Below are 25,722 nucleotides of genomic sequence, written 5' to 3'. Positions count from 1 at the left end.
TTTCTCAATCTCTTTCTTTGAATTTCTCTCTTTTTCCATCTCTTTTTCAATTTCTTTTTCACTCTCCATCTCTTTTTTAAATTTCTCTCTGTCACTCTTCCTGTCAATTTATCTTTCACTGTCCCTCTCTCTCTTTCAATTTCTCTCTCCCTCACTTTCTTTCTATTTCACGCTCCATCTCTTTTTCAGTTTCTCTCTATCACTCTCTTCCTTTCAATTTATCTTTCACTGTCCCTCTCTCTCTTTCAATTTCTCTCTCCCTCTTTTTCAATTTCTCTCTATCACTCTTCCTTTCAATTTGTTTTTTACTGTCCCTCTTTCTTTCAATTTCTCTCTTTCACTGTCCCTCTCTTTCTTTCAATTTCTCTCTATCACTCCCTCTCTCTCTTTCAATTTCTCTCTTTCACTCCCTCTCTCTCTTTCACTTTCTTTTTCACTCTCCCTCTCTTTCCTTCAATTTCTCGTTTTTTATTGCTCTCTCTGTTTTTCTCTCTATCTCTCCGTTGCACGACATCTGACAGCTCACACACTCTCTCAGATGGTTTTGGTGATCTAACCTCACTGCTCTCCACTCATCAATTAAAACCAGCCCATTTGGCGATGGTTTAACCCGTTTAAAATGTGAAGTTTGACATTGTTTGCCTGTCCACACGTGTGTGCGAGTGTGTGTGAACTAGCCGCAAGTTTTTGTGCGCGGTAAAGCTGACTTTACACCCTGTCCGTTCTTTCGTAGATCCGAGTGGTGAACGCATTCCGGAGCTCGCTGTCGCCCTATGAGGGCTTGGAAAAGCCAGAGTCTCGCAGCTCCATCCATAACTTTATGACCCACCCGGAGTTCAGAATAGAAGACTCGGAGCCTCACATCCCTCTCATCGACGACACGGACGCAGAGGACGATGCCCCAACTAAGAGAAACGCTACGCCCAGTCCATCTCTCCCACCATCGCCCAACCAGAACAATAATGCCGGTGACAGTTGCATCCACCTCTTCTTGGATCCTAGCAAGCCAGCCACACCCTCGGCTCCTGGAAGCCCAATGCACAGCTTAGAGACGTCCCTTTGATTAGCTCCGCCCCTCAGTACGAAAGACAACACCTGAGACTTAAGCCTGGAGAACTCTTAGATGAGAGGGGCGGAGCCAGGAACCTTTTGGGAGCTTAGCTCTTAGCCTTCGCTTCTTTATTTCTGGATGGTGTTGTACATTTTTTGTTCTTTTGCCCTTTGCTTATTCAAACACTGATTCATTTGGCTGTTAATATTTTGAATTATTTATGTTTTTTGGAAGACACAGGTCTGTTTACAAAGTTTGTAGATACTTGTTTTTTTCTTGAGAAATGGGGACAAATGAAATATAAGTTTTATTTGTTATATAGTTGTAGATACCTTCTAGCCAAATAGACAACACTAAGGCTTCTATAGCAGTGAGCAGAGGTATTGAGGTCCATAGGAGGTCTGTGATTGGATAGATAAGTGGAGGGGCTGTAGACAAAAGTCAAGCGTTTTAATTTAAGATTTTTGTCTTCCTTTTGTCTCGGTCAAAAAGAAAAAATAAATAAAGGAGAAAAGATTGAATTGCTTTGAAATTTTGTTTGATATTTTTAACTTTATTTGTTTGTCGACCATACGAAAAATAGGTTTTTGTTTCTTATTCCATAAAGATTGCCGTTAAGAAAACGTTGCTGCATTTGTTTGTTCGATATTTTAAAAACCTGTAGTACTGGAAACCGAATCTATATGGATTTAAAGAAAACAGTTGTACACTGGTATCACAGCACAGGGTACTTTATTTCAGATCCCTAAGGAACGTTTTGATACAGACCATATGAATATATATATATAATATAATATATCTATATATATTTAAATATAAAGTGTATTTTTATGTGGACATGAGAACATCTCAACCTGCTGAACCAGACCTACAGGGATTTTACATAAATTCTATTCTAGGGGGGTGGGGCAATCTTTAAATAAGGGTTGTGATTGGTTCTCCACGTAATTTAATACTCAGGGTGGCTTATAGCATGAAACGTACAGTCAAAATAATAACATTTTATGTTTTTGTAATGTTTAGAAATAGACTTGATTTTTAGCAGCAGAGTTCCAGTTCAGACTGTTGCTTCTCTTCACCCGTGTGTAAAGGAAAATCAATGAAGAAACGGAGCAAAATAATACAGATTTCTTCAGTCATCGCAACCGCACATTTTTATAAGTTATTTCTTTGTCATGTTTATTCAAATTAAACGACGTTAAGTTCGCAATTTAGAGCTGATATATTAAAAGAATCCATAACTTTTCTATAGCGTCTTCCTATAACGGGAATGAATGTTTATCCAACTGTTTTAAGGATGTTGTTTCCCTTTTTTAAATATTAATGTTTGGAAATAAAAGAACATTTTGTCTGTTTATCTTGCGCAGTGTAAATGGATATCGTGATTTAACAGAGTTACATTTTAAACTTGTCGAGTATCGTGTATGGTTTTTAAGAATAAAAAATTGATATTTAGTGTAATCTGAGGGCTGTTTTCCTTCACGTTTAGCACACAAATTCAATCATTTTTGGCATACAGGTGTATTGTGTTAACAGGAGGTCAAACAGAAGATGTACCCAAGCTGGTGCCCTTTAAAATGGTCCTAATATAGATATGTATACATTTGATACCAAATATGTACCTTTTGAGATCCTAACATAAACCCTTTAGGCACAAAGGTGTAATTTCTAAAGGGTACAGCTAGGGTCCATATTTTGACTTTTTTGACAGTGTTTGCAGACTTGACTAAGGAATAATATCTGTATAAACCATTTTATTTTACATTTTAAAGGGGTGGTTTATGTCCTAATATCAAAAGATTAATTTACTAGGTGACCAATTACCAGATACTAGGTGGTACAGGGTTCAAACCCAGGATGCTGATGTTCACAGATACAGGTGGGTGAAATTGGTAGCTCAGCGTTCTGGTAGGTGGCATTATAGGTATAGTTCACCCAAAAATGTTTTTTATCCTACTATGGAAGTGGGCTCATGATTGATTTGGTTACAAACATTCATCAAAATATTCTCATTTTTGGGTGAACTATCCCTTCAAGATGCCAAGCAGACATTCAGTTTTAATTGGGAGCTGATCTAAAACCAGTGAAGCATGGTTTCAAACCCCAGATTATTCAGAAGGGGTTCTTTGGTACCCTTAACCCTTTGGGTTCTGCCCAGTAAGGACTCATTTATATATGGCAGAAATTGTAGCAAGGATAGATTAAACCGTGAACCCCAATACTGCTGAAACACTGAGATTTGTCATGGCTATGTGATTTCATTCATTTTTTTAGATGAGTGTACAACCTTAACAACTTGGATTTGAAACAAGACTTTCAAATACAAAAGTTTAAACATTGAGGCAATCTTTTCTCAGTTTCATAACTGGTGCTGATAGTTCCCAAAGACATGTTTAATTCCCAAAGACCACAATAATTGATGGGATCTGTGATAAGCTATAACATCTGCTAATAGGAATGCTCATTAAGTCATTAATTACATTATGGAGCATAAGCCATATTGCCTAATGAGCTGCTTCTCTGTGTGTAAAGTTGTTGGCTTAATCCTGAATGCATAAATACAGAGACTGATCAGCAAGCATCATAAGCAGTAACACTTAGCATTCGAGATCTCTGTCATTTAGTACACTTAACATTGTTCTGATGGTTGCGACCCTGATAAAGGAGGAAACACGGAGGAAGATATTTTGAGAAATATGACCCAATTCACTTCCATAGAAGGAAAAATAATACTATAGAAGTAAATGGGGTCCATTGGTTTGGTTACAAACATTTCTCAAAATATCTTCCTTCGTGTTAATCAGAACAAAGAAATGTATACAGACGAGAGTGAAAAAAAATGATGTCAAAATTTTCCTTTTTTTTTGGTGAACTATCCCTTTAAACTATAAGTTTGTTTTTATTAAACAAAGCATCTACGTAGCAGTTGCTATAGGCATTGGCCACGAGATGGAGCTGATGTTTTAGATTACCGGTAGACATCAATTATTGCAACTTAAATGACCCAACTTTACAGGACTTTATAAACTGTATTTAGGAGACTGTTTTTGTTTTAGTGTCATGTACATGTTAAGGCTTAATTATATAATGAGAGGAAAATTAATTTGCATTTTTTAACAACAACATGTTTTATTTAATGAAAAATAGCTTAAAATTCTGCTATGGTAATTGTAATAGAACGAAGGCAACCACAAATTTACTGTCATTACCGATATTGAAACTATGGTTAGAAAGTGTCATCTTCTATCAAATGTATTCATTGCATCATAAATTCTTAGGCAAATAATTTATCATATATCATAAAATATTAGTCTTAAATTATCAGATGACATTTTTTTGTTAATGCTGAAATATTCTCTGACGGTAACGTAAGTCACTAATAATTTAAAATGTATATAAAGATTTTATCTTAAGTAATAAGAAAGCAACTAAAACATACACAATATATGAATCTTTTTATATATTTGTGCATAGGTGTCATTTTCACTGGGGACGCTGGGGACATGACCCCACCACTTTTTGAAAGCATTTTGTTAAAATGTTCTGAAAAATCAAACAATACCTGTGCGACTTACACTGCAAAAATGACTTTCTTAGTATGTTTGTCTTGTTTTCAGTAGAAATATCAAACAATTCTTAAATTAAGATGCTTTTTCTTGATGAGAAAAATGACCTAAGAAAATAAGTCTAGTTTTTAGACAAAAAATATACAATTTAAGTGAATTTGTGATTAAAACCAGCAAAAATATCTGCCAATGGGGTGAGAAAAAAAAAAATCTAAAAATAAGATTTCTTTTTCCTTAAACCCTTAATTTAAGCAAAATTTTCTCCCCCCATTGGCAGATATTTTTGCTTGTTTTAAGCACAAATTAACTTAAATTGTATAGTTTTGTCTAAAAAATAGACTTATTTTCTTACGTCATTTTGCTCATCAAGAAAATACATCTTCATTTAAGAATTTTTAGATTTTCTACTGTAAACAAGACAAAAATACTAAGAAAGAGAGTCAGATTTTCAAGAAAAAAAAATCTTAGTATTTTTGTCAAAAAATATCAAAAAATTCTTAAATTAAGATGCTTTTCTTGATGAGCAAAAAAATCTAGTTTTTAGACCAAAAATATCAAATTGAAATGATATTGTGCATAAAACAAGCAAAAAATCAGCCAATTAGGTAAGCAAGTTTTTCTTGAATTTTTCTTGAATGTAGTGTTTAAGAAAAAAAATTCAAGATTTTTTTGCTTACTCCATTGGCAGATTTATTTGCTTGTTTTATGCACGAAATCACTTACATTTAGTATTTTTGGTCTAAACTCTAGAGTTATTTTTTTAGGTCATTTTGCTCATCAAGAAAAAGCATCTTAATGTAAGAATTTTTAGATATTTTTCCTGAAAACAAGACAAAAATACTAAGAACATTTTTTCTTGAAAATAATTTTTTGCAGTGTACGACTGGTTTTGTGGTCCAGGGTCACATAAACTGACACAAAGACATTATTTAGCATCATTCCACAGGCTACAACAACATCACGGTCCTCTTTCTTCACACTTGTAAACATTGGAGAGATATCGATAGTTTCTCATATGTTATGCGTGACAACATCATTACGTAATACGCAAGGTAACGCTGGCGCATCACAAGGCTAGTGCAAGACGAGAAGTTGTTGTTTTAAAATACATATTGTTTTATTTGTCTTCGTGAAATGACCATCGTTTGCTAGATAAGATCCTTACACCTTGGTTGGGATCATTTAGAGCCCTTTGAAGCAACGTTAAATTAAAAACTACAATTTTAAACGGCATTGAAACTGTCCAATAAAGTCTATTAAATTGAGAAAATCCTGGAATGTTTTACTAAAAAACTGAACTGAACAAAGGAAGACATAATAAACATCTTGGATGAGATGGGTGTGAGTAAATTATCGGGATTGTTTTATGAAAGTGTTATATTTCTTTAATAACAGAAAAATAATAAATTCAGTTTGCCTTCCACTCCACTAGGCGGCTTAAGCGGGCTTCCGCTTCACGATCAGCTTTGGATCCTTGGCAATATGACACTTGACAGCCGCAAAACCTTTGGACACTAGTATTAAACTCGTTCACGTACAGATCCTGCGCGTGACAGTTCAGTGTTTTACTAAATGTCTCTCAACAGTACAAATTTTACCTCAGCAGCAAACACGTCACAGACACGCTGCGACAAAGCGCAGGAAAGCAGTATGACACGAGACTCGCCTGTAAGTGATTTCTTCTTGTGTAATAACCATGTAATTGTCACTGTTTTGCATGAAGTCTACTGATATTCCCCACTGATATATCATCCCTAAAACATCACAGAAATTCTAGTGTTTATAATGGGAAATGTATTTGTTTTAATAGACACTATTATGGTCTTATTTGCTGTAGTATTCTCTCTCAAGCAGATTAAACCCGAGTGTGTATCCGGTCGTCGCGTGCGCAGGGAGTGGTGGCTTCACGTGGGTCTGTTGTGCATTCCTCTGGTCGCTGTCTATCTCTACATTCCTCCTCCACAGCTCTCACCTGCCCTGAACACCTGGCGCTCCTCCGGACACTTCTTCACCTTCAGAGGCTATGATGCTTTTTATAAAGGTCCTCATTTTATGTAGATATTAAAAGACCAGCAGCAAGACATGTTACACTTAATCTATTTAATGGAATTAAGAGATTACATGGATTATTTCTCACACTATCACCATATGAACTGCACAATAGAAAAACCTATGGCTAGTTAATGAAAGCAACTGATTATATCGTATTCACATTTGTTTATAGATTCAGTCGGTGTTGTTGGAAGTTCAGATGTTGTCCTGCTGCTTCATGGTTTTCCAACGTCCAGCTATGACTGGTATAAGGTGAGTACAACACAGAGCAGTTTCATGAAATGTCTCTTAGTGTAGGTGTTAAATATGATACAATTTAAGGGCAATTTATTATTTGCCTTGCATTGTGCCTCACTTTCTCGGGTGCTTTTACATGCACAGTCTTATTTTACGTACACACCGAACGCGAAGCATTGCGTTCCTCGCTCTAGATTACTCACGGGATTTAACTTCGTGTCCTGCAAATTTTTCGCTTGAGTTAAATATATTAAAATTAGCTTGAAAACGCATTTGAGGTGAATAGCACGTGTTTTTGCGGCATTCACTCCACCCAGTTCACGTCATTCGCATCGCCCTGTGCAATTTCGCGTTTATTTGTGACTTTAGTTTGCATGTAATCTACTGGTGCAAATTGTTGAATTTGTGTTTGGTGTGTATGCCCATTACTGTGCATTCACACAAGAATTAAGCGAATAAATCACGCTATTTGTGCGTAGTTAGACGCTTGAACATTTTGAGTGTACCCGCGTCATTCGCTAATATGCTAAATTTGCAGACTTTAGCTAGCTTGTAGTCTCAATATGTATAGATATTGCTCAAATTGAGTAAAGAGCGTTTTTACAACTTACCGGATTGTTTGTTCGACCTCCTTACTCACTTTCTTAGAAAGCAAGATCCTTTATATTCCTGTTTCTATAAAAGTACGAAATAAGATGTGTTTCCGTACTCTGGGTATCCACATACAGCGACAATGATTTTGTCCTCAATTGTTGTTTCGTATTTCTGCCTTAGCTCGCTACGTCGTAATCATGTCACTGCTAAAGCAGGCTCCTGATTGGTTAACGAAAGTAACGAAAGTTCAGATTTTAAAACTCAAACACACGGAATGCAAAATTTGCGCGAATCGTGTCATTCGCGCTGCCTCATTTTCCGCAAATCGCGCCACAGGATGTCTATTGCTGCTTTGCATTGACTTAAAATGTAAATCACTCGCGCTTAACGTTACATTCACCTCTGGTGTGAACGCACCATTACGCCAATCCTGCTTAATAAACTGATAACATGTGGGGTGATGTAAACTCGTAAAATGGTTTTCTTTTATCTGGGAAAGCTCATAAACGGCGTAAGCAAACTGATCGGCACAGCTTTTTTTGCTCTTTACCCCGATTTCGCGGTTCATATCAACACCTTAACCGGCATTCTCGCAGTTTTGTTCATGTGCACATGTCTTCACGTGTGAAAGATAATTGTCACATGCGGAAGTAAGTGCGAAGTAACGCATACCCAAGTCTGCCCTCGACTAAAGCAGTTGTTGGCAGAGAAAACGCGAAAATAAGAAACAACAGCATAGCTTAAGACTAGGTTCTGTCGGCTTTTTAATGACTACAGGCGGTAACGTCATTGACTGTAAAAAAACTGACAAATCTTCTGCATAGCATGTTTATGGATTTGCATTTGAACACATGAAATCAGGTTTTGATAATAAGCAGATTTTTGATAGTTATCCTCTTATTCTGTGCATGTAAGCGCAATCATTATGCATTTCTTGAACTTTCTGTGGTGTCTTCAGATCTGGGATTCCTTGACTCAGCGCTTTAACAGAGTCATTGCTATTGACTTCCTGGGATTTGGTTTTTCAGACAAACCGGTAAGGTGGAATCTGGGAATTGACTGCAGTAGTACTGTTACTGTATATACAACTCTTTCTTTATACAACCACCCTGATGGTTATATTTTTTGCAGAGACCGCACATCTACTCCATCTTTGAGCAGGCAAGTTTGGTGGAAGCCTTGGTTGCTCAGTTGGGTCTGTCAGAGCAGAGGATCAACATCCTGTCACATGACTATGGAGACACTGTAGCTCTTGAGCTGCTGTACAGGTGACCTTCTGCTGATAACGTTTTTTGAATCATTCAGCAATTTCGCAATATAACGAAACTTAGGGGCGCTTTCCCGGACAGGGCTTATCCTAGTCCCAGACTAAAATGCATGTTTATTTAAAAACATCTTGCAATGATCTTAACATATATCAATGCCATTGTTTTGTCTCAAGACGCACACTATTGTTTTTTGTAAAAACTACTTAAATGTCCTAAAATAACAAAGTCCTAGTCCTGGATTCATCTAAACCCTGTCTGGGAAACCGCCCCTTAGAAATATAAGCTCTTGTTTTAGACAGAGGACCACAGGTACAGTAGGGTCTAATTTTTCTTAATGTGTCAATATGATCTTGATGGTTCTCACGTGCAGTTAAACACACAGGAGTGACCAGAACAGGACCGGACGCATCATCATTAACAGCCTGTGCCTCTCAAATGGAGGTTATTATTATCCTTATATTAGACAAAAAAATTTTGAGATCAACACAGATCTTGGCTTCATTGTGAAACCTAAACTAAATATTATATGGAAATATTTTTTTTTCAATCTTGGAAGGAATATTCCCGGAAACCCATTATCCACGATTAATTCAGACAGTGAGTGTGACACAGACACTTTATAAAGACACACTAGATTTCACTCTCAAATATATATGAAGTGAAAAATATTAAATTTTTTTGTCATCTACAGGTTCTGAAAAATTCTGGCTTTATTTCACCTGTACTTACTCGCCTCATGAACTTCCAGCTCTTCTCTAGAGGGTAAGTGGTGTATGTGAAGAGCTCAGATGCAAAAGCCGCTATACGCCACCTCCGTCGAAAATGAGAAGATGATATTGACCGATTCCTCTCGGCACGTATTATACATTCATCGAATACTTTCACTTCAAAGCAGCTTAATCTCCGCCTTAGGTTATTTAGAAATACAGCTTTGTTGGCAGAGTTCTTTAAACAAAACATTGATTTTTCAGCAAAGTCCTCTAAGTACATGAAAGAAGAATTGGATGAACAACTTTTTTGTTTTGTTTTTTTTCACCTGGTGAAAGGTTTACCTAATATATTTGAGTAGTGACTGAATTGATCCTTTTGCTTTTATTCAGAAAGGACAGGAAAGAGAAAAACGTTTTCCTCCGCCATTGATGAGATATCTCGTCAGTTAAAAGATGACGAGTTTTTACGGCAAACCATATTTCCGCTATTATCCATTAGGTGGCGCTCTTAGCCAACTTATAAAACATTAAAGCATTCATTGATCTAAAAATAGTAAAAACTCTGTGTATGTTTTGATCATCGTTCTGAATCAGATCTCTAACAAAAATCTATTACAAAAATGCAATTATCTCAGCTTTGTGATCAAAAATGTATTGTGGTTTTGTTAAAGTTATTGCGTTTTTTAAGGCATTAACCTTTTGAGAAAATCATAAAATTTGGCGCTGATTGGCTACTTCTTTTTTAAACGAAATAGTTAATGTGGAGATTTTTGCATGCGCTTAGAGGGGTTTGCATCGAAAGAGTCAAACTGCAATGACTAAAGTGACTTTTCTATACTGACTAATAACCTTTTCATTGCCATTAAAGTAAAATTACTGAACCTAAACACAAGAGCCGGATAAAAATGCTAATTTTCAAGAAAACATGTCAGACGCACTTAGGGGTTTTTGCATCTGCACGCTTTATATAAACGTGTATATTATTTAGGTGTGAATATATATTATACACAGTTCTACATTTTTTAACTGAATCACTAACCTGGAGAAACTTCAGAAAATTGTTTTGGAATTGATTCATTAATAAATAAATTACACATAAAGGTCTGTATGTGTGTGTGTGTTTATATATGTATATTTAACTCACAGAATAAGTGATGTCTTTGGACCGTACACCCAGCCAACAGAAGCAGATTTCTGGGACATGTGGACTGGCATTCGCTTTAATGATGGAAACCTAGTCATGGACAGGTAAAACTTACGACGAATGTTCAAGAATCCTCATTTGGGAAAGCCTAGTTTTAGTGCAACAATACTTGGTTATGTATTGCACTAGACCAGGGGTACCCAAACCTGGTCCTGGAGGGTCGGTGTTTTGCAGAATTTGCCTCCAATCCTAATCAAACACACCTGAAGTAGCTCATTAAAGTCTTGCTAGAAACTTCCAGACAGGTGTCTCCAGGCACCCCTGCACTAGACTGACAAACATCTATTGTGTGTCTTACCCAGTATCCTTCAGTACATTAACCAGAGACTGAAACACAGAGAGAGATGGGTGGGGGCTTTAACCTCAACCTCAACACCATGTGAGTATATACATTATACAGTTTAACTCTTTCACCGCCAGCGTTTTAAAAAAAGTTGCCAGCCAGCGCCAGCGTTTTTCATGATTTTCACCAAAGTTTAATGCCTTCCAGAAAATGTTCTTCTTTAAATATATAAACATACAATATACCAAATGAAAGAACAGACCCTCTGCTTTCAAAAAAAAAAAAAACGTTTCATCCTACCTTTAGTGGTTCTTTTGCAATCAGCTTTTGAATATGGGTAGGTTGATTTTCTTATTTTTTGCTAAAGCTTTATTTGGGTTTCTTTGATAATAAGCAGGAGGTGGTGTAGTCTGTAAACTGTGATTAGTAGGTACTTATTTTGTGGTGCACTGTAAAAAAAATGCAACATTTTTGTCAAATCAACATATATTTTATGTTACTTTAACTTAACAAATTAAACAACTTATCACAGGTCAAAACTTTGACAGTGTGTAAAAATGTGGGTATGATACGTTTTATAAATGCATCTTTTTAACTTTGCAGTGCACATGATTTATGGACCACTAGATCCAGTTAATCCACACCCTCAGTTTATCCAGCTTTACCGGTAAGTATATAAAATAATAATATAAACTAGGATATGCACCAACACTCATGTATAAAAGACAATAGTGATTTCATTTACAGTATATCATAGTTACTGTAATTTAATTTACAGTATATCATAGTTACTGTAATTTCATTTACAGTATATCACAATTACTGTAATTTTATTAATAGCACATCACAGCTTGCACCGTTTTTTTGCTGATTTTTTTGTTTTATTTGAACCAAACCAAGGTAAACTTTGAAAAACTAAATTCACTAAGCTCATTTGCCGTATTTTAATTTACAGTATATCAGAGTTACTGTAATTTAATTTACAGTATATCATGGTTACTGTAATTTCTTTTACAGTATACCATAGTTACTGTAATTTCATTTACAATTACTGTAATTTTATTTATAGCACATCACAGCTTGCACGTTTTTTGCTAATTTTTTGTTTTATTAGAACCAAACCAAGGTGAACTTTGAAAAACTAAATTCACTAAGTTCATTTGCCGTAATTTAATTTACAGTATATCATAGTTACTGTAATTTAATTTACAGTATATCATAGTTACTGTAATTTAATTTACAGTATATCATAGTTCCTGTAATTTAATTTACAGTATATCATAGTTACTGTAATTTAATTTACAGTATATCATAGTTACGTAATTTAATTTACAGTATATCACAGTGACTGTAATTTCATTTACAGTATATCATAGTTACTGTAATTTTATTAATAGCACATCACAGCTTGCACCGTTTTTTTGCTGATTTTTTGTTTTATTTGAACCAAACCAAGGTAGACTTTGAAAAACTAAATTCACTAAGCTCATTTGCCGTATTTTAATTTACAGTATATCAGAGTTACTGTAATTTAATTTACAGTATATCATAGTTACTGTAATTTAATTTACAGTATATCATAGATACTGTAATTTAATTTACAATTACTGTAATTTTATTAATAGCACATAACAGCTTGCACCGTTTTTTTTTTGCTGATTTTTTTGTTTTATTTGAACCAAACCAAGGTAAACTTTGAAAAACTAAATTCACTAAGTTCCTTTGCCGTAATTTCATTTACAGTATATCAGAGTTACTGTAATTTAATTTACAGTATATCAGAGTTACTGTAATTTAATTTACAGTATATCATAGTTACTGTTATTTCTTTTACAGTATATCATAGTTACTGTAATTTCATTTACAATTACTGTAATTTTATTTATAGCACATCACAGCTTGCACCGGTTTTTTGCTATTTTTTGTTTTATTAGAACCAAACCAAGGTGAACTTTGAAAAACTCAATTCACTAAGTTCATTTACCGTATTTTAATTTACAGTAAATCATAGTTACTGTAATTTAATTTACAGTATATCACAGTTACTGTAATTTAATTTACAGTATATCATGGTTACTGTAATTTCATTTACAATTACTGTAATTTTATTAATAGCAAATCACTGCTTGCACCATTTTTTGCTGATTTTTTTTGTTTTATGAGAACCAAACCAAGGTGAACTTTGAAAAACTCAATTCACTAAGTTAATTTACCGTATTTTAATTTACAGTAAATCATAGTTACTGTAATTTAATTTACAGTATATCACAGTTACTGTAATTTAATTTACAGTATATCATGGTTACTGTAATTTCATTTACAATTACTGTAATTTTATTTATAGCACATCACAGCTTGCACTGTTTTTTTGCTTTATTAGAACCAAACCAAGGTAAACTTTGAAAAACTAAATTCACTAAGTTCATTTGCCGTAATTTAATTTACAGTAAATCATTTCAGATTTCCGTTTTATTAGAACCAAGGCTTTGAAAACTCAACTGATTTTGCAGTGTTTTACAAGACTGAAGTGTATTTGTTTTTCAGGAAACTTGTCCAGAGATCCACAGTATCGATTCTAGATGAGCATGTCAGTCATTATCCACAGCTGGAGGATCCCGCAGGCTTCATAAATGCTTACCTCAGCTTTATCAACTCATTCTGATCGAATACCCTAATACCCGTGTGTGTCCATCATAGGGCTGCACGATAAATAGCCTGTGATATCATGCGCATCTCGTCAGTAATGCCGGTTCCTTGATTAATATTAAATCGTCATCAGCTGCTTTCAGATGGCGCAGCATTAACTGCACAGAGCGGTAGTTCCCTGACAAGCTGGGTCATATCGCATACATATCGTAGGCGATACGTCAGCGATAATTAATGTGAAATTGCCCCGATTGTCAGTAAACTATGGCTCTGTGCAGTTAATGCCGCTCCACTTGAAAGCAGCTGATGGCGATTTAATACTAATCAAGGAACCGGCCTTACTGACGAAATGCGTGACAATCATATGCGATTTATCGTGCAGCCCTAGTCCATCTTGAGGAAAACGTTTACATAAACACAGCAAATGAGTATTGTGATCAATACAGTTGGGTACACTTGGTCCATCTTAAATCTGGATGAAAATAAGCAAATATTTAAATAATCCTATTGTATATGTCATGTGTTTCAATGCATGAAACAAATCTAAAAGTATTGCATCAGCTGACCATGAGTACAGTCAGAGTTTTCTAAAACTGATTTAATAGCAATATGCCAAAATGCAAAAATAAATAATTTTTGAAGCTCAAATGATTACGTTTAAATAAATATGTCTTGTGTAGATAAAACAATTCGTGCTTTGCATCGTTTTTTTATTGATAAAGAATAAACTGTTTTAATGCACATGTAGTATTTGTTTCCCATTAGAGATGGCACAAGGCCAAGCAAACTCAAATACAGGATCTTATTCCACCACAGTCGCATGCTATTTAAAAAGCTCTGTGATGCAAGTCAAATATATTAACAGGATGTTTCATGAGTGCCATTACCTTAATTTTGTTTTCACAAACTGTGTTGAGCCAGAGAGATAGTAGTGAAAAAAATGAAATCACATATACTCCACGTATCAGGGTCTAATAATAGACATATATATATAAAAAAACATTAATGATTGGCATGTGACCGGGTCACAAAGTTGTCCAGTTAGCCAACAGATGCCAGGATGACATCGACCACGTTCTCATCTGTGCTCCTAACCGTCACCTGCATAGTGACCCCATCAGCCAGAGCCAGCCGCGCCCTTACCAGCACATCATGACCTCCCCTGAAAACACCTTCAGAAAAACATTAACATCATCAGTCCAAATACATCATCCATATTGAAGAATTAAAGCTAGGAGTAAAAAATAAACAAGCACTTTGAACTTTGTAGTCACATTGTTACAAGACCACAAAAGCAGAGGTATCGTTACTAAATGACAAACTGTACGCACCAGCCAAGAACAAAACGTGTGAGTTCTTGTTTTCAGGGACTTTGTCGGAGCGTTCGCAGGGCTGCATGCCTAAGAAGGTGATGATGTTATTTACAGCCTCTGTAAAGAGAAATACTCAATTATGTTAATGCACAAACAAACCGCGGTAAATCCAGCCACAAAACATCAAATAACTGATATTCTTTTATAATTAAAGTAACTTGACATTAAATACATCAGACGTACCATCTAGAGTTCTGACTGTAGACAGAGCGAATGTCTCTTCCTTCTCAAACTCATCACCAACCTCTTCCCACGCCGCACCGAAGTTGGGCTTTAATACCTTCTGTATGTGGTCAGCTACCGTTACCTCTAAATCTTCCAGCTGAGAGGGGAAATCAAAAGATTGGGTCGGCTCAACGTTCTTGAAATAGTTTTATATTTTAAGATACTTCAAAATTCACATACCACATATTCATCGTCATAACCATCATCATCAGGATCTCCTGTGTTTGGATCGCAGTCCCTGACCAGATATTTCATCGTACAGCTGAATGTGCACGAGACTAAAATACAAACAATGAACATCACACTCATATTTTTGTATATTTCTATCGCTTTCAAAATTAAATGTTAGATGTTCCAGGTTAAATTTAAGTTTATATTTGTTACAAAAATTTAATGGGACATCCACAATAAGTTTATGTTTAAAAGCATTTCTGACCTGCTGTGGGGTCGTCCTCCGGTAACCGCACCAGACTGTAACAGGAGCCCGGCTGGCTGTATGCAAGGTTGGCCGCGGGTACGTAATGCAGCACCTCGTATGCTTCTGAAGGCTCCATCTGAACCATAACCCGCTGCAGCAGCTGGTCGTTGAGCGTGTTTGTGCAGTCGAACTGGAAGACCATGTGACTTGCGAAAGTGTGTTTGATGCAACGCACCACATACTCCGTCTCCGCTTCTGTAAGCTGAACCGGCTCGGACGATTTAAACAGAGGTCCCAAGCCTTGGAATTCTGAGATGGCTGCAAGTTGCTCTGAGAAGACAAAATAAAGGAAGTTGTTGTCTATAGGGAATTTTCAAACACATGACTCACTGACTTGTGTTGAAATCAACTCTGCTTACCTTGGTAGATGTCTTGGCGTGAAGGTGCGAGCTTTTCAGGTAGCTTGCTTGTTGCCACAGGTGCGATTTCTGTATAAATATGAATAAAGGTGAGCTTGTGCAATATGAGCAAGCATAATAAATTTTTTGCCATGGGATGCAATTCACAGTCTCACCACTAGATGCTGCTAAAACTCCCTTATTGCACCTTCTAGTTACTGATCTCTGGCTCAAAGCCAGAATGAAACTTTACGGTAATATGGCAGCACACAAATACCTGTTTTCTGTTCGGTGATGGGTGCGGTTGCCAAGGGAACGGTCTTCATGTCAAACGGTTTCTCAGTAGGCTCCAGTGTGTACTGATGGAGAGATTTCTCCAGTCCAGGAACGGATACAGAGAGACCTGTGATAAAAAAAAAAACATACATTATTTTCTGAATATGCAGCATTTTATGTAAAAGGTCTTTATTTTATTTAAATAGCTCAGATGCAAAACCCTCTAAAGGCCGTTTCACATGGTACGCGGCAACCGCGAGTGTTTAGTTCCTTTTCAATAGGAGACGTGCGGAAAGCGGCAAAACGGGGGCGGTTACAGAGTTGAAGCGGAGTTGGTCCACACGCCTTGCTCGTGCACCCAAAATCCTATTCCTTCTCCGGACATGGTACTTCATGACAGGCGCCGTTGAAGATAAACATATTTGCACTAAATGCTGCACAAAACGCTTCCAATATAAGAGAAAAGCTGAAGCCGCGCGGCGATTTTGCCGCTTACCGCTGTGAAACGGCCATAACTGTGGCGTTTGAGGCGTCAAATTCGCATCTACCGTGTTCAATTTGCCGCTTGAACATTTTGAGTTTACTCGCTTCATTCGCATGTGAAATTATAGTCAGAGACATTCACGCAGAAATTCGCATCATGAGAGGGGCTTCTGCGACTCCGCTCGTTTCCTGTAATCACGTCACTACTAGAGCAAGCTCCTGATTGGCTAACACGGCGTGTTTTACCGGCAAAGTTCAAATTTTTAATTTGCGCATATGCCGCGCCATTCGCGCCACCTAAATGTGCAAAAAGGGGCAGAATCGTGTCTCACGCGCTAAACGCCTCATTCACGCCGTAATGCTGCGTTTACACCAACCGCGGTAAAGGCGTGAAGCGCGAGTGATTTCAATGTTAAGTCCATGTGAAGATGCGTTGACGCGCGTCAGGAGGTCCCGCGGCGCGTAAGAGGCGTTCGGCGCGGCAGACGCGTTTCCGCCTCTTTCGCGCGTGAAGCTCGCGCAAAAGCCGCGAATTGAGCATTGTGCGCAGTATGCGCGAATGGTGCTTTTTGTGCACCTTGCGGTTCACACGAATTTGCGGCTGACGGCCGAGTTGAAAAATTTGAACTTTGGCGGAATTTTGCGCCGCGTTAACCAATCATGAGCCTGCTTGCTGCTGTGGTGGCAGCCCCCCCCCGGAGTCACTCATTCAACCAACGCTTGATATTGTCCATAAGCAGTATACCACATGTTCTTATTTCTATAGAGGAGACAGGAATAAAAAGGACCTCGCTTGGAAGAGTGTCAGTGAGGACATCAGGCAACCTGGTAATTGTAATACACACTTCACTTTTGAGTCACGTGACGTTTATCGACCCGCACCGTTTATTTTCCCCTTATAGTAAGGTTACCAAATACAAACTGGTAACTCTCTCGATAAATGCACAATCAACATCAGTCATTTTGCAAACAGACAACCGCATAGCACTTGCCCCTCCCACAAGAAGCAGAGTTTGCCTCTGCCGCGTGTCAAATGCTTGCTTTTTCCGCGCGTCTACTCCGCTCTACACGTGCGAATGCACCCAAATTGTTCAAGCGGCAAACCACACGCGGTAGACGCGATTTTGACGCCCGAAACGCGGTTGGTGTAAACTCAGCATAAGACCTCCAGACGCGCGTCAACGTGTCTTTACATTGAAACCACTCACGCTTGACGTCTCTACCGCAGCTGGTCTGAACGCAGCACGAGTGCATCTGACATAAAAATTTTGGGGGGGGGCTTTTAATGGATTCTGCCAACAAATCACACCCCAGTATTTCTGAATAGCCTGAGATTAAGCAGATTTGAAGTGAAAGTAGTGGATTAACGCATTATACGTGCCGAGACCAAAAATAAATCAGTATCATTTATCTCTGTTTTGATGGTGGTGGCGTTTAGCGGCTTTTGCATCTGAGCTTTTCATGTATTTTTTATGTCTTCATAGAAAAAAAATTTAGCCAGTTTACTTCAATAAGACACTCTTTGACATAAGAGTATGTTTTCATAATACATGGTCTAAAGAAAAACATTTATTCGTTTTATGACCTCTTCAAAATAACACAAAAATATCATTCACCCAGGTCAACTAGGGGTAAAAACACAGATACTCGTAAGTATTGTGATAATTTGTTAGAAAATACTGTATTGATAAAAAAGGCACAATTTTGCCAGTCGTTTCGTTTGGAGTTTACATCCTGACCACTAGATGGCATTTTTCTAATCTCTGAACTTAAACAGTGACAGGAATACCTTGCATAGGGGTGTTCTTAATAACAGCTTTCCTAAAATTATATCTATTATATTCCTAAAATAGGGAGTATGCAAATATATCCCGTTTTACATTGTATCGCAACATGTGTATCTTGACACGTATCGTATCGCAAGATTCTTGCCAATACACCGCCATAATATCAACTACATCAGATTAGATTCCAGACACAACTAAAATCTTTAACAAAAACAATCTTTTAACATCCATAAACTTTTACCATTGAAGATGTAAGCTGCGTTCAGGGCCTTCTGCTTCTGCTGGAGAACATTCATGTAGAACGTAGCTCTGTCTCTCACCTCATCATCACTGTCCACCATACACCTGCCATACACAAAGTCAACTGTATTCTTCCATTTGTCTTTACACAACCAAATTTCCATGATATGGACTTTCTAAAAGCTCCTTATTGGCGTGTGCGTGTAATAATGTCAGTGAAGGCCTACCTCTGCATCAGGACTAACACGCTGGGCAGCAGGTCATCATTTTGAGCCCCAAACTTGGCCAAAGCGCTGACGGCGGCTTTGAAGAAAACGTGATAGGTTGAGCCAAAGCAGAATAATGCTTTCTAAAACAGCTTAGTCTTTATAGAGCCAGATTAAACTGCATGTAATATTGTATTACCAACACACTACATCCAGGTTAAGAACTCACCCGCCCGCACCGCCTCGCTCTCCAGCACCACTCGGTTAAAGATAAAGCGGATGTATTTGGAAGGGGTGGGGGTACGAGGACCTTCCTTTCCCAGCATGTGGAGGATCTTGGTGGCCAGGACGGTGTGCTCGCAGTCCTCGATGAATTCACACAGGTGGGCCAGGCCCGTCTCCTTACTTTCTGGGTTTTCCTCGATGATGCTGATGATGCAGTCCACAATGGCTCGCTTGTACTCAAAACCACCCTGGAAAAGTACAAAGAAAAATGAATTTAAAACTGGCACATTAACTGCAAAAAGTATGAAAGGGAGTTAAATGATTGAATGCTTACGTCATCTCTCAACATGTTGGATAGGAAGTTCATCATCACGCTGTGCTTTCTGGGATACTTTTGGCACAGGGCACTGATCGCCTGGACCACCACCACCTGGAACACAAATACAAAGCTCCATTAGGCAAAAATTATCATAAACGTTTTATTTAAATATTGAGGATAGAGCATTTAAACATTGATTTAAATGCCGATTCAACTTGATTAAGTCACCTTGAACTCATCGGAGATCTCCGAGACAAAGGAGGAGATTTGCTTCATGAGGCGGTCCACGCTGCTCTCGCTGCCCGTTTTCAGAAGGGTGGTGATGGCCAGGGTGGCGATGCTGCGGTTGGAGTCGGTGATCAGGTTCTCCAGGTCCAGATTGCATGCGGTCACGGCTGATGGGTGCTTCATGGCCACCTGCGTGAGCACAGGGAGAGGTGTTTCTTCTCATAATAAAAATTTATTTAGTGAAATAATATAGTGAAATAAAAGTGATTTCTGCCCCCTGTGGCAGGTAGTGATGGATAAAACTAACTAACTAACCTTATTAAGGGTCCGTACAGCTGCGTATCGCAGGGCTGCTTTGGGTGAGCTGCAAAACAGCTGGAGAACTACAAAGACCAAATCAATTTTAATATATACAGGACTTTGTGTGTCATGTAACAAAAACGCTGAAGTAAAATAGTGTCAGTGTGTATGCGACTAACCAGAGACGGCAGGTGCCAGCTCGCGGGCGGTACAGTTGGGCATGTGGACAATGGCGGACGCAGCTTCATAAACCACCATCTCATGTTTGTTTCTCAAACAGCTCTCGATGAAGTCAAACATTGGGCTGTCATGTCTGTTAAAGCAATGTACAGTATTAACAGTTTGTTAGTCTATATGAAGGTCCAAAGATGCCCGAAAATAGTTGATGACGTACCCTCCTTCAGTTTCTTCCAGTAGTTTACTGGCGATACGAATCATCATGCAATAAGCGAATGGAGACTTAAGACCAGACTTTGTGAATTTATTCAGCATCTTGGTCACAGCCAGACGGTCATTCTTTCTCAGATGATACAGAAGACCCAATGCATGGTACTATGGAGAGAAAGATCTCATCGTATTAGAGACAGACAGACGGACGGTCAGAATACAAAGCAGCATTTGCAAACATCTCACCAACCTGGACCATGATGTTATCGCTTGAAGCAGCCTCCTGGGCTTCATTAACCCAGCGTTTTACAACGTCAAAGCTCATCTTCACCATATGCTGAAAAGGAGAAAAATAAATTAATCTTTACTATCAAGAAACCAACCCCAATATTTATCATGGCACATGTACAAATTAAAAGGAAAGTAGACAATTTAATTGTTATAATACTTTCTCCGCTGGAAGTGTAGTTTACATTTAAGCACAGCCTCGACAAAGCATACTTCATTTGACTCAAACATTACTTCACCAGGCCTACAGGAGCAGATAAGTAGGTCTTGAATTATATTTGATTATATAAACGAATCAAACTAATTGAGAAAAATAAATGCGCAGAGGAATTTTCTTAAATGTATACATCCCTGCGTGAATTTAGTTATATAAATAATAACAATTACACACAGTACACACAATAAATAATAAATTATGCAAAAAACTAACTTTTATTTTGTATGCGATTAATTGCGATTAACCTTTTGACATTAATGCTGTCCCTGTACATGTAAAAGGTGAACAAGGGGTGGGCGATAAACCAGTAGGTTTTATTGAGCTCATAAGCATTTTTGCTGCTTTATTGCCCTTAAACCGTTTACTGGTGCTGTCCCGTGAGCGGCACACCTAAGTTTACTTCAATATTTTTTATTTAAATGTTAATCCATTACGACAAACTATATATTGTTGGAAAGGTCCAAGTATGTAGTTTTCATATTTCAAAACCTTTAGGCAGTAATAGTAATAATGCAGTAACTGTAATTTATTCATTTGTGACAAGAGTATACTGCAAACCAACACAAACCTCAGTTTTTTTTTATTATTTTATGTATTAAAAATAATATTATATTGCTTTTTTATTACAAATAAATGTAAAATGCTATAAGAAAAAAAAAAAATATATATATATATCACCTCCAGACACTTCCGTAAAAAAATGTTAAAGGGTCTTCTTTAAAACAAGACCAAAATTAGAGTTCTAGACCAAAAAAGTTATATTAATTTGAAGATGTACATCACCTTTTTACCACCCCTCCACTCAAAAAGGGCTGCGCCAGTTAAAGGGTTAAATACAGACATGTCAAATTTCCTGTCTTTCCAAGTATCCACATAAACACAGCCATTTAGGTCTTAAAGGCGGGGTGCATGATCTCTGAAAGCCAATGTTGACATTTGAAATCACCTAAACAAACACCCCCCTACCCCAATAGAATCTGGACTTCTTTTGATAGACCCGCCCACACATACGCACATACGCACAGATTTTAACATAAAAACCTTATAAAAAAACCTCTACCATGATGCAAAAAATATAAAAGGAATCATATCGCGATATAAGATTTCACGCCCACCCCTAAAATTAACTATATTCAGGCCTTTAAGGGACACTTCACCCATTTGCATTAAGCTTTGTATAGTTAGAACCTGTGTCATGTTTTTGAAAGGTCATGCATCATTTCCTCAGTGGCCGCTGAGAGAGGAGAAATACAGATTTCAGTGTTGCACTTCCTTCTTTCAATGATGTAAAAATCATCATTTTGCATCATTAAAAGAAGGAAGCCCAATATCTTTGTTATCTACACCCCTTTTCTCGGCCGAATAGGCACCAAATTCTAAATGTATGTTACATTTCGACTACAAATATGACAAACTTTCAATAAAGATTAAAAAGTGAAATGCTCCTTTAAGACTGCCAGCTTGTTTGGATTTTTTGTATGGGGAAAATACAAGGTAGTCGTGTTTGGGGAAACCTGTACAGAATGATAACAGCATTTTTATTTAAGTAAAAACAAAAACACACACTTCACCCTAAAACAATCAAAAGGTTTATGATCTTACCAGTGAAGAGACCAGAGCAGAGCTGGAAACACTGGGCACTTTATCCACTATGGCTTGTTTCATGTATCTTTCAATAGCTTGCAGCATGGTAGTCTGGTATAAAAAAAGATAAGAAATCAAAATTACAAAACCAGCATACCGGGACCATTGCTGGAGAAGACACGACTTGATGTGGTAGATTATGACAGATGATTTCTCCAATGTCATTTACATATTGTTTTGTGATTGCTGATCGCAAATGAAGTATTATGTACACAGACACACGGCAGAAAAGCACACAGTTAGGACTCACATCAGTGATCCTGCACAAAGCTCGGATGGCTGGGCCTCTGTACACATCCTCCTTACCGGTCATGTCCTTAGTCAGGCTGAGATAAAAAAACAAGTCACATTCATCAGTGTCTTTCTCGTGCTTTTAATTTATGTTTGGATAGCCTATTCTGGTATGACAACGCTACAGGGAAGGATTATGAACAGCTCACCTGCTGGTAACAATGATCACATCCTCTGAGATGTTAGCCATCTCCTTTATGGTCAGGTAACACATCCTCCTCAGGGTTTGCTAAAATTTGAAACAAAAACATAACTTCAGCTTATGGCAAATAATTGATATCCCCACATCATAACATTAAATGAGCAATAAATCAACTTTCTTACATCATTAGACTGGAAGAGTCTTGTCATGGCAAAGAAGGCTTCAGTAGCCTCTGTGGTACCAAAATGTTCACCCTGCAAAATAAAACAGGTTAGTGGTGCTTTTATAAGAAAGAAAGAAATGCTCCGTCTTTGGATATACAGAATTGTTATGCCTACAGCTATATTAAAAACAACGGATCACTGACCTGGTTGAGCAGGTAAATGATCTTTGTCAAGATGTGCAGACATCTTCTAGGATTGATGGGCGTCTCGTTGAAGATCCGAGCCTTTGACACAAACACTCAATGTCATGTACGGTGCTAAAGCGACTTGCTTATGAATCAACTCATTTTAAGATGCATGAAGCTCACCTCCTGCAGTACAGCACTTTTCTCCAGATGTTGAAATGGGTTCGAGCCACTTCCTAAAACATCAGAACAGAGCTGTCAATCATCTAAAAGGTACGTGCTGTTTATTCACATTTAATACAAATTTAGTATTAAGGACATTTAATTAGGACAACATCATCTAAAATTACAAAACCAGCAAATGAAAAATGTATGAAAAACTAAAAATAAATATCTTCTGAATTGACATTTCTATTCAAATGTATGCAGTAGAGAAATAAAGCGATACGTGGCTTTTTCGCTGCTGCCTTTAAACCACGTTTAATTAAATGTGTAAATAATCATGGAAAATATAAAACAAATAATTAATGTAGGGGGAAGACGAAGTAAATCTTCATTGATATGTTTGAAATAAAAAGACGAACATGTAAATACAGACTAGCATATTAGCTTCGTAGCCTTACAATAACTTAAAACCCAATGTATTGGTTACTGTTGGTATACAAATAGTGCTGATTCATTTTAGTTAAAAAAAAATAAGCCAGGTAATAAAAATCAGACATGCAGATTAAAATTTTGTGTAAAAATAAGTGTTATAATTGAGAAGATGCAGTCGCTATGGCCTGCAGACGCTCTTCCGTAGCAAAACAGTCAACGTCTGCTGAATGAAGCTATTTGCTATAAGATATTATTTGTATAACATGCCAGCATATATTTAATTATAATCTTACCGGACTCCTCGTCCTTCTTGTCAAACTTCTTGATCATTTTGCGGAATGTTTGAGAGCAGTGAACGAGATGATCAGGCAGTCATCCACACTCTTTTCCTCCACGTCAACTAGTGTGACGTAGGCCGTGAGCTGGCGGAGGTGAAGATGGCGCCCACCTGGATAACACTTCAAATTAAAAGTCTAAATTTAAAAGCGCGTAATTTTTGATATAAAGAGGATGGGTTTTTTCACTAAAAAATAGTTCGAGACGCTGATTTTTTCATTTTTGTAATTATATTTACATTTTTATTTCTTTACATATATTTATACCACATTCAAATTTTTTTAATTATACTTAAATGTTAATATCGTTTTTTTTTTTACAGTAGATCAGCCATTAAAATATCAATCTTATGTGAACTTATATGTAAAACAAATATTTTCACATTTTCAAAAAAAAAGACTTTTATTAATATGACACAAATTAACAAACTTGGGAGAGTGGATCAGGACTGCACTACACATTTATTTATTTATTTGTTTATTTATTTGTTAAAGAAATTCAACAACATTTTGTTTTAATCTGCATTTATTTATTAAACGAAAAAAATAATTATTTGCAGTACAAAAATATTCGACTGTCGGTCTGATCAACCCAAAGGTTTCAGAACTTAAACATAGGCTATTTTACACCTTCAATTGTGTTTCTTAGTAGATAAAGACCATTCATTTTTCAAAAATAAGTGAACTTTCATTTCATTTTCCACGTGATCTGCAATATAACACTCCAATCCTTATGCTTTGCTGAATTTTGCTGTATTATTGTTCTCATATGTTAGGTTATATCAACCTTAATACCTAAATTTTAAAACACATTTCTTCTTAACAATTTGCTTTTTCTTTCAATTAATGAATTCCTATTTATCTTATTAATTTTAACCAATCGTTCAAATCTGCTATCAAACAAAAAATCCATTAAAACTCTCATTTTCAATTCCCTGTTAATTAATGTTCAGTATTGCTAATGCAACCAGAAACGTTTATTACAATATTAAAGTGGAGATAACATGCCTCCGTTGGTAACAAAAACATACTGAGTCAGTGACACTAATAAACAGTTAGTGACTAATAAACAGTTCATTTTCTCTTCCCGATCTGCGCCAAGAGGCGCGCGTTGTCGTCCGCCTTCGCGCGCAGGTTTTTGGCTTTTGCGATGTCAAAGAGGATGTTCATGATATTGGTGGGGACATCGAGGGACAGGGTGACCTGACTGCGTCGATCGCTCTTCGCGCTGTTGCGGTACAGTTTACTCCTCAGCTGCGTCTGGCTCAGGTATCTGTATTTGGACGCGGGTACCGTTCTCCTCTCGCGCGGTTCCTCAGAGGACTTATATAGGAGGTTTAAAATGTCCAGCAGTGAGTTTGTGGGCTGGCCACTATCGGAGAG

The 25,722-nt window shown here is 37.2% G+C and overlaps 3 protein-coding genes across 9 annotated transcripts in view; 2 read left to right on the top strand and 1 right to left on the bottom strand.

Moving 5' to 3' along the window:
- Nucleotides 1-2,408, top strand: part of atp2b1a (ATPase plasma membrane Ca2+ transporting 1a) — a 31,983-nt gene extending 29,575 nt beyond the window's left edge. For 5 of the 6 annotated variants that reach the window (XM_065289672.2, XM_065289674.2, XM_065289670.2 and 2 more), the window contains one exon: nt 734-2,408. In XM_065289672.2, the coding sequence (XP_065145744.1) occupies nt 734-1,063 (330 nt within the window). In that variant the 3' untranslated portion in view covers nt 1,064-2,408. The remainder of the gene's footprint in view (nt 1-733) is intronic. The other variant, XM_065289675.2, reaches the window with a different exon arrangement.
- A 3,654-nt stretch (nt 2,409-6,062) lies between these two features.
- mest (mesoderm specific transcript) lies at nt 6,063-13,730 on the top strand. Of its 2 annotated transcripts, none has more exons than XM_065284874.2 (12): nt 6,063-6,285; nt 6,472-6,658; nt 6,842-6,921; nt 8,459-8,536; nt 8,632-8,768; nt 9,151-9,209; nt 9,325-9,365; nt 9,460-9,530; nt 10,625-10,726; nt 10,985-11,061; nt 11,569-11,632; nt 13,510-13,730. In XM_065284874.2, exons 1-12 carry the CDS (start codon nt 6,190-6,192, stop codon nt 13,625-13,627), a joined length of 1,110 nt encoding a protein of 369 aa, XP_065140946.2. In that variant the 5' UTR covers nt 6,063-6,189; the 3' UTR covers nt 13,628-13,730. The 2 variants fall into 2 exon arrangements, with proteins under 2 accessions (XP_065140946.2, XP_065140945.2); XM_065284873.2 differs by having other exon boundaries at nt 6,469-6,658.
- Nucleotides 13,731-14,300: 570 nt separating this feature from the next.
- Nucleotides 14,301-24,429, bottom strand: copg2 (COPI coat complex subunit gamma 2). Its single transcript, XM_065284872.2, has 23 exons — nt 24,298-24,429; nt 23,591-23,643; nt 23,426-23,506; nt 23,241-23,312; nt 23,066-23,145; nt 22,876-22,951; nt 22,584-22,676; nt 20,727-20,813; nt 20,484-20,641; nt 20,269-20,402; nt 20,105-20,172; nt 19,790-19,978; nt 19,577-19,672; nt 19,247-19,490; nt 19,039-19,114; nt 18,813-18,916; nt 16,303-16,428; nt 16,047-16,115; nt 15,646-15,957; nt 15,390-15,487; nt 15,168-15,306; nt 14,943-15,041; nt 14,301-14,783 (listed from the first exon to the last, which is right to left on the bottom strand). Exons 1-23 carry the CDS (start codon nt 24,332-24,334, stop codon nt 14,653-14,655), a joined length of 2,622 nt encoding a protein of 873 aa, XP_065140944.1. The 5' UTR covers nt 24,335-24,429; the 3' UTR covers nt 14,301-14,652.
- Between the last annotated feature and the right edge of the window lie 1,293 nt (nt 24,430-25,722).

This window comes from Paramisgurnus dabryanus, chromosome 1 (genome assembly GCF_030506205.2).
Source record: "Paramisgurnus dabryanus chromosome 1, PD_genome_1.1, whole genome shotgun sequence".
NCBI lineage: Eukaryota > Metazoa > Chordata > Actinopteri > Cypriniformes > Cobitidae > Paramisgurnus > Paramisgurnus dabryanus.
This window is presented reverse-complemented; position numbering and strand designations above follow the sequence as displayed.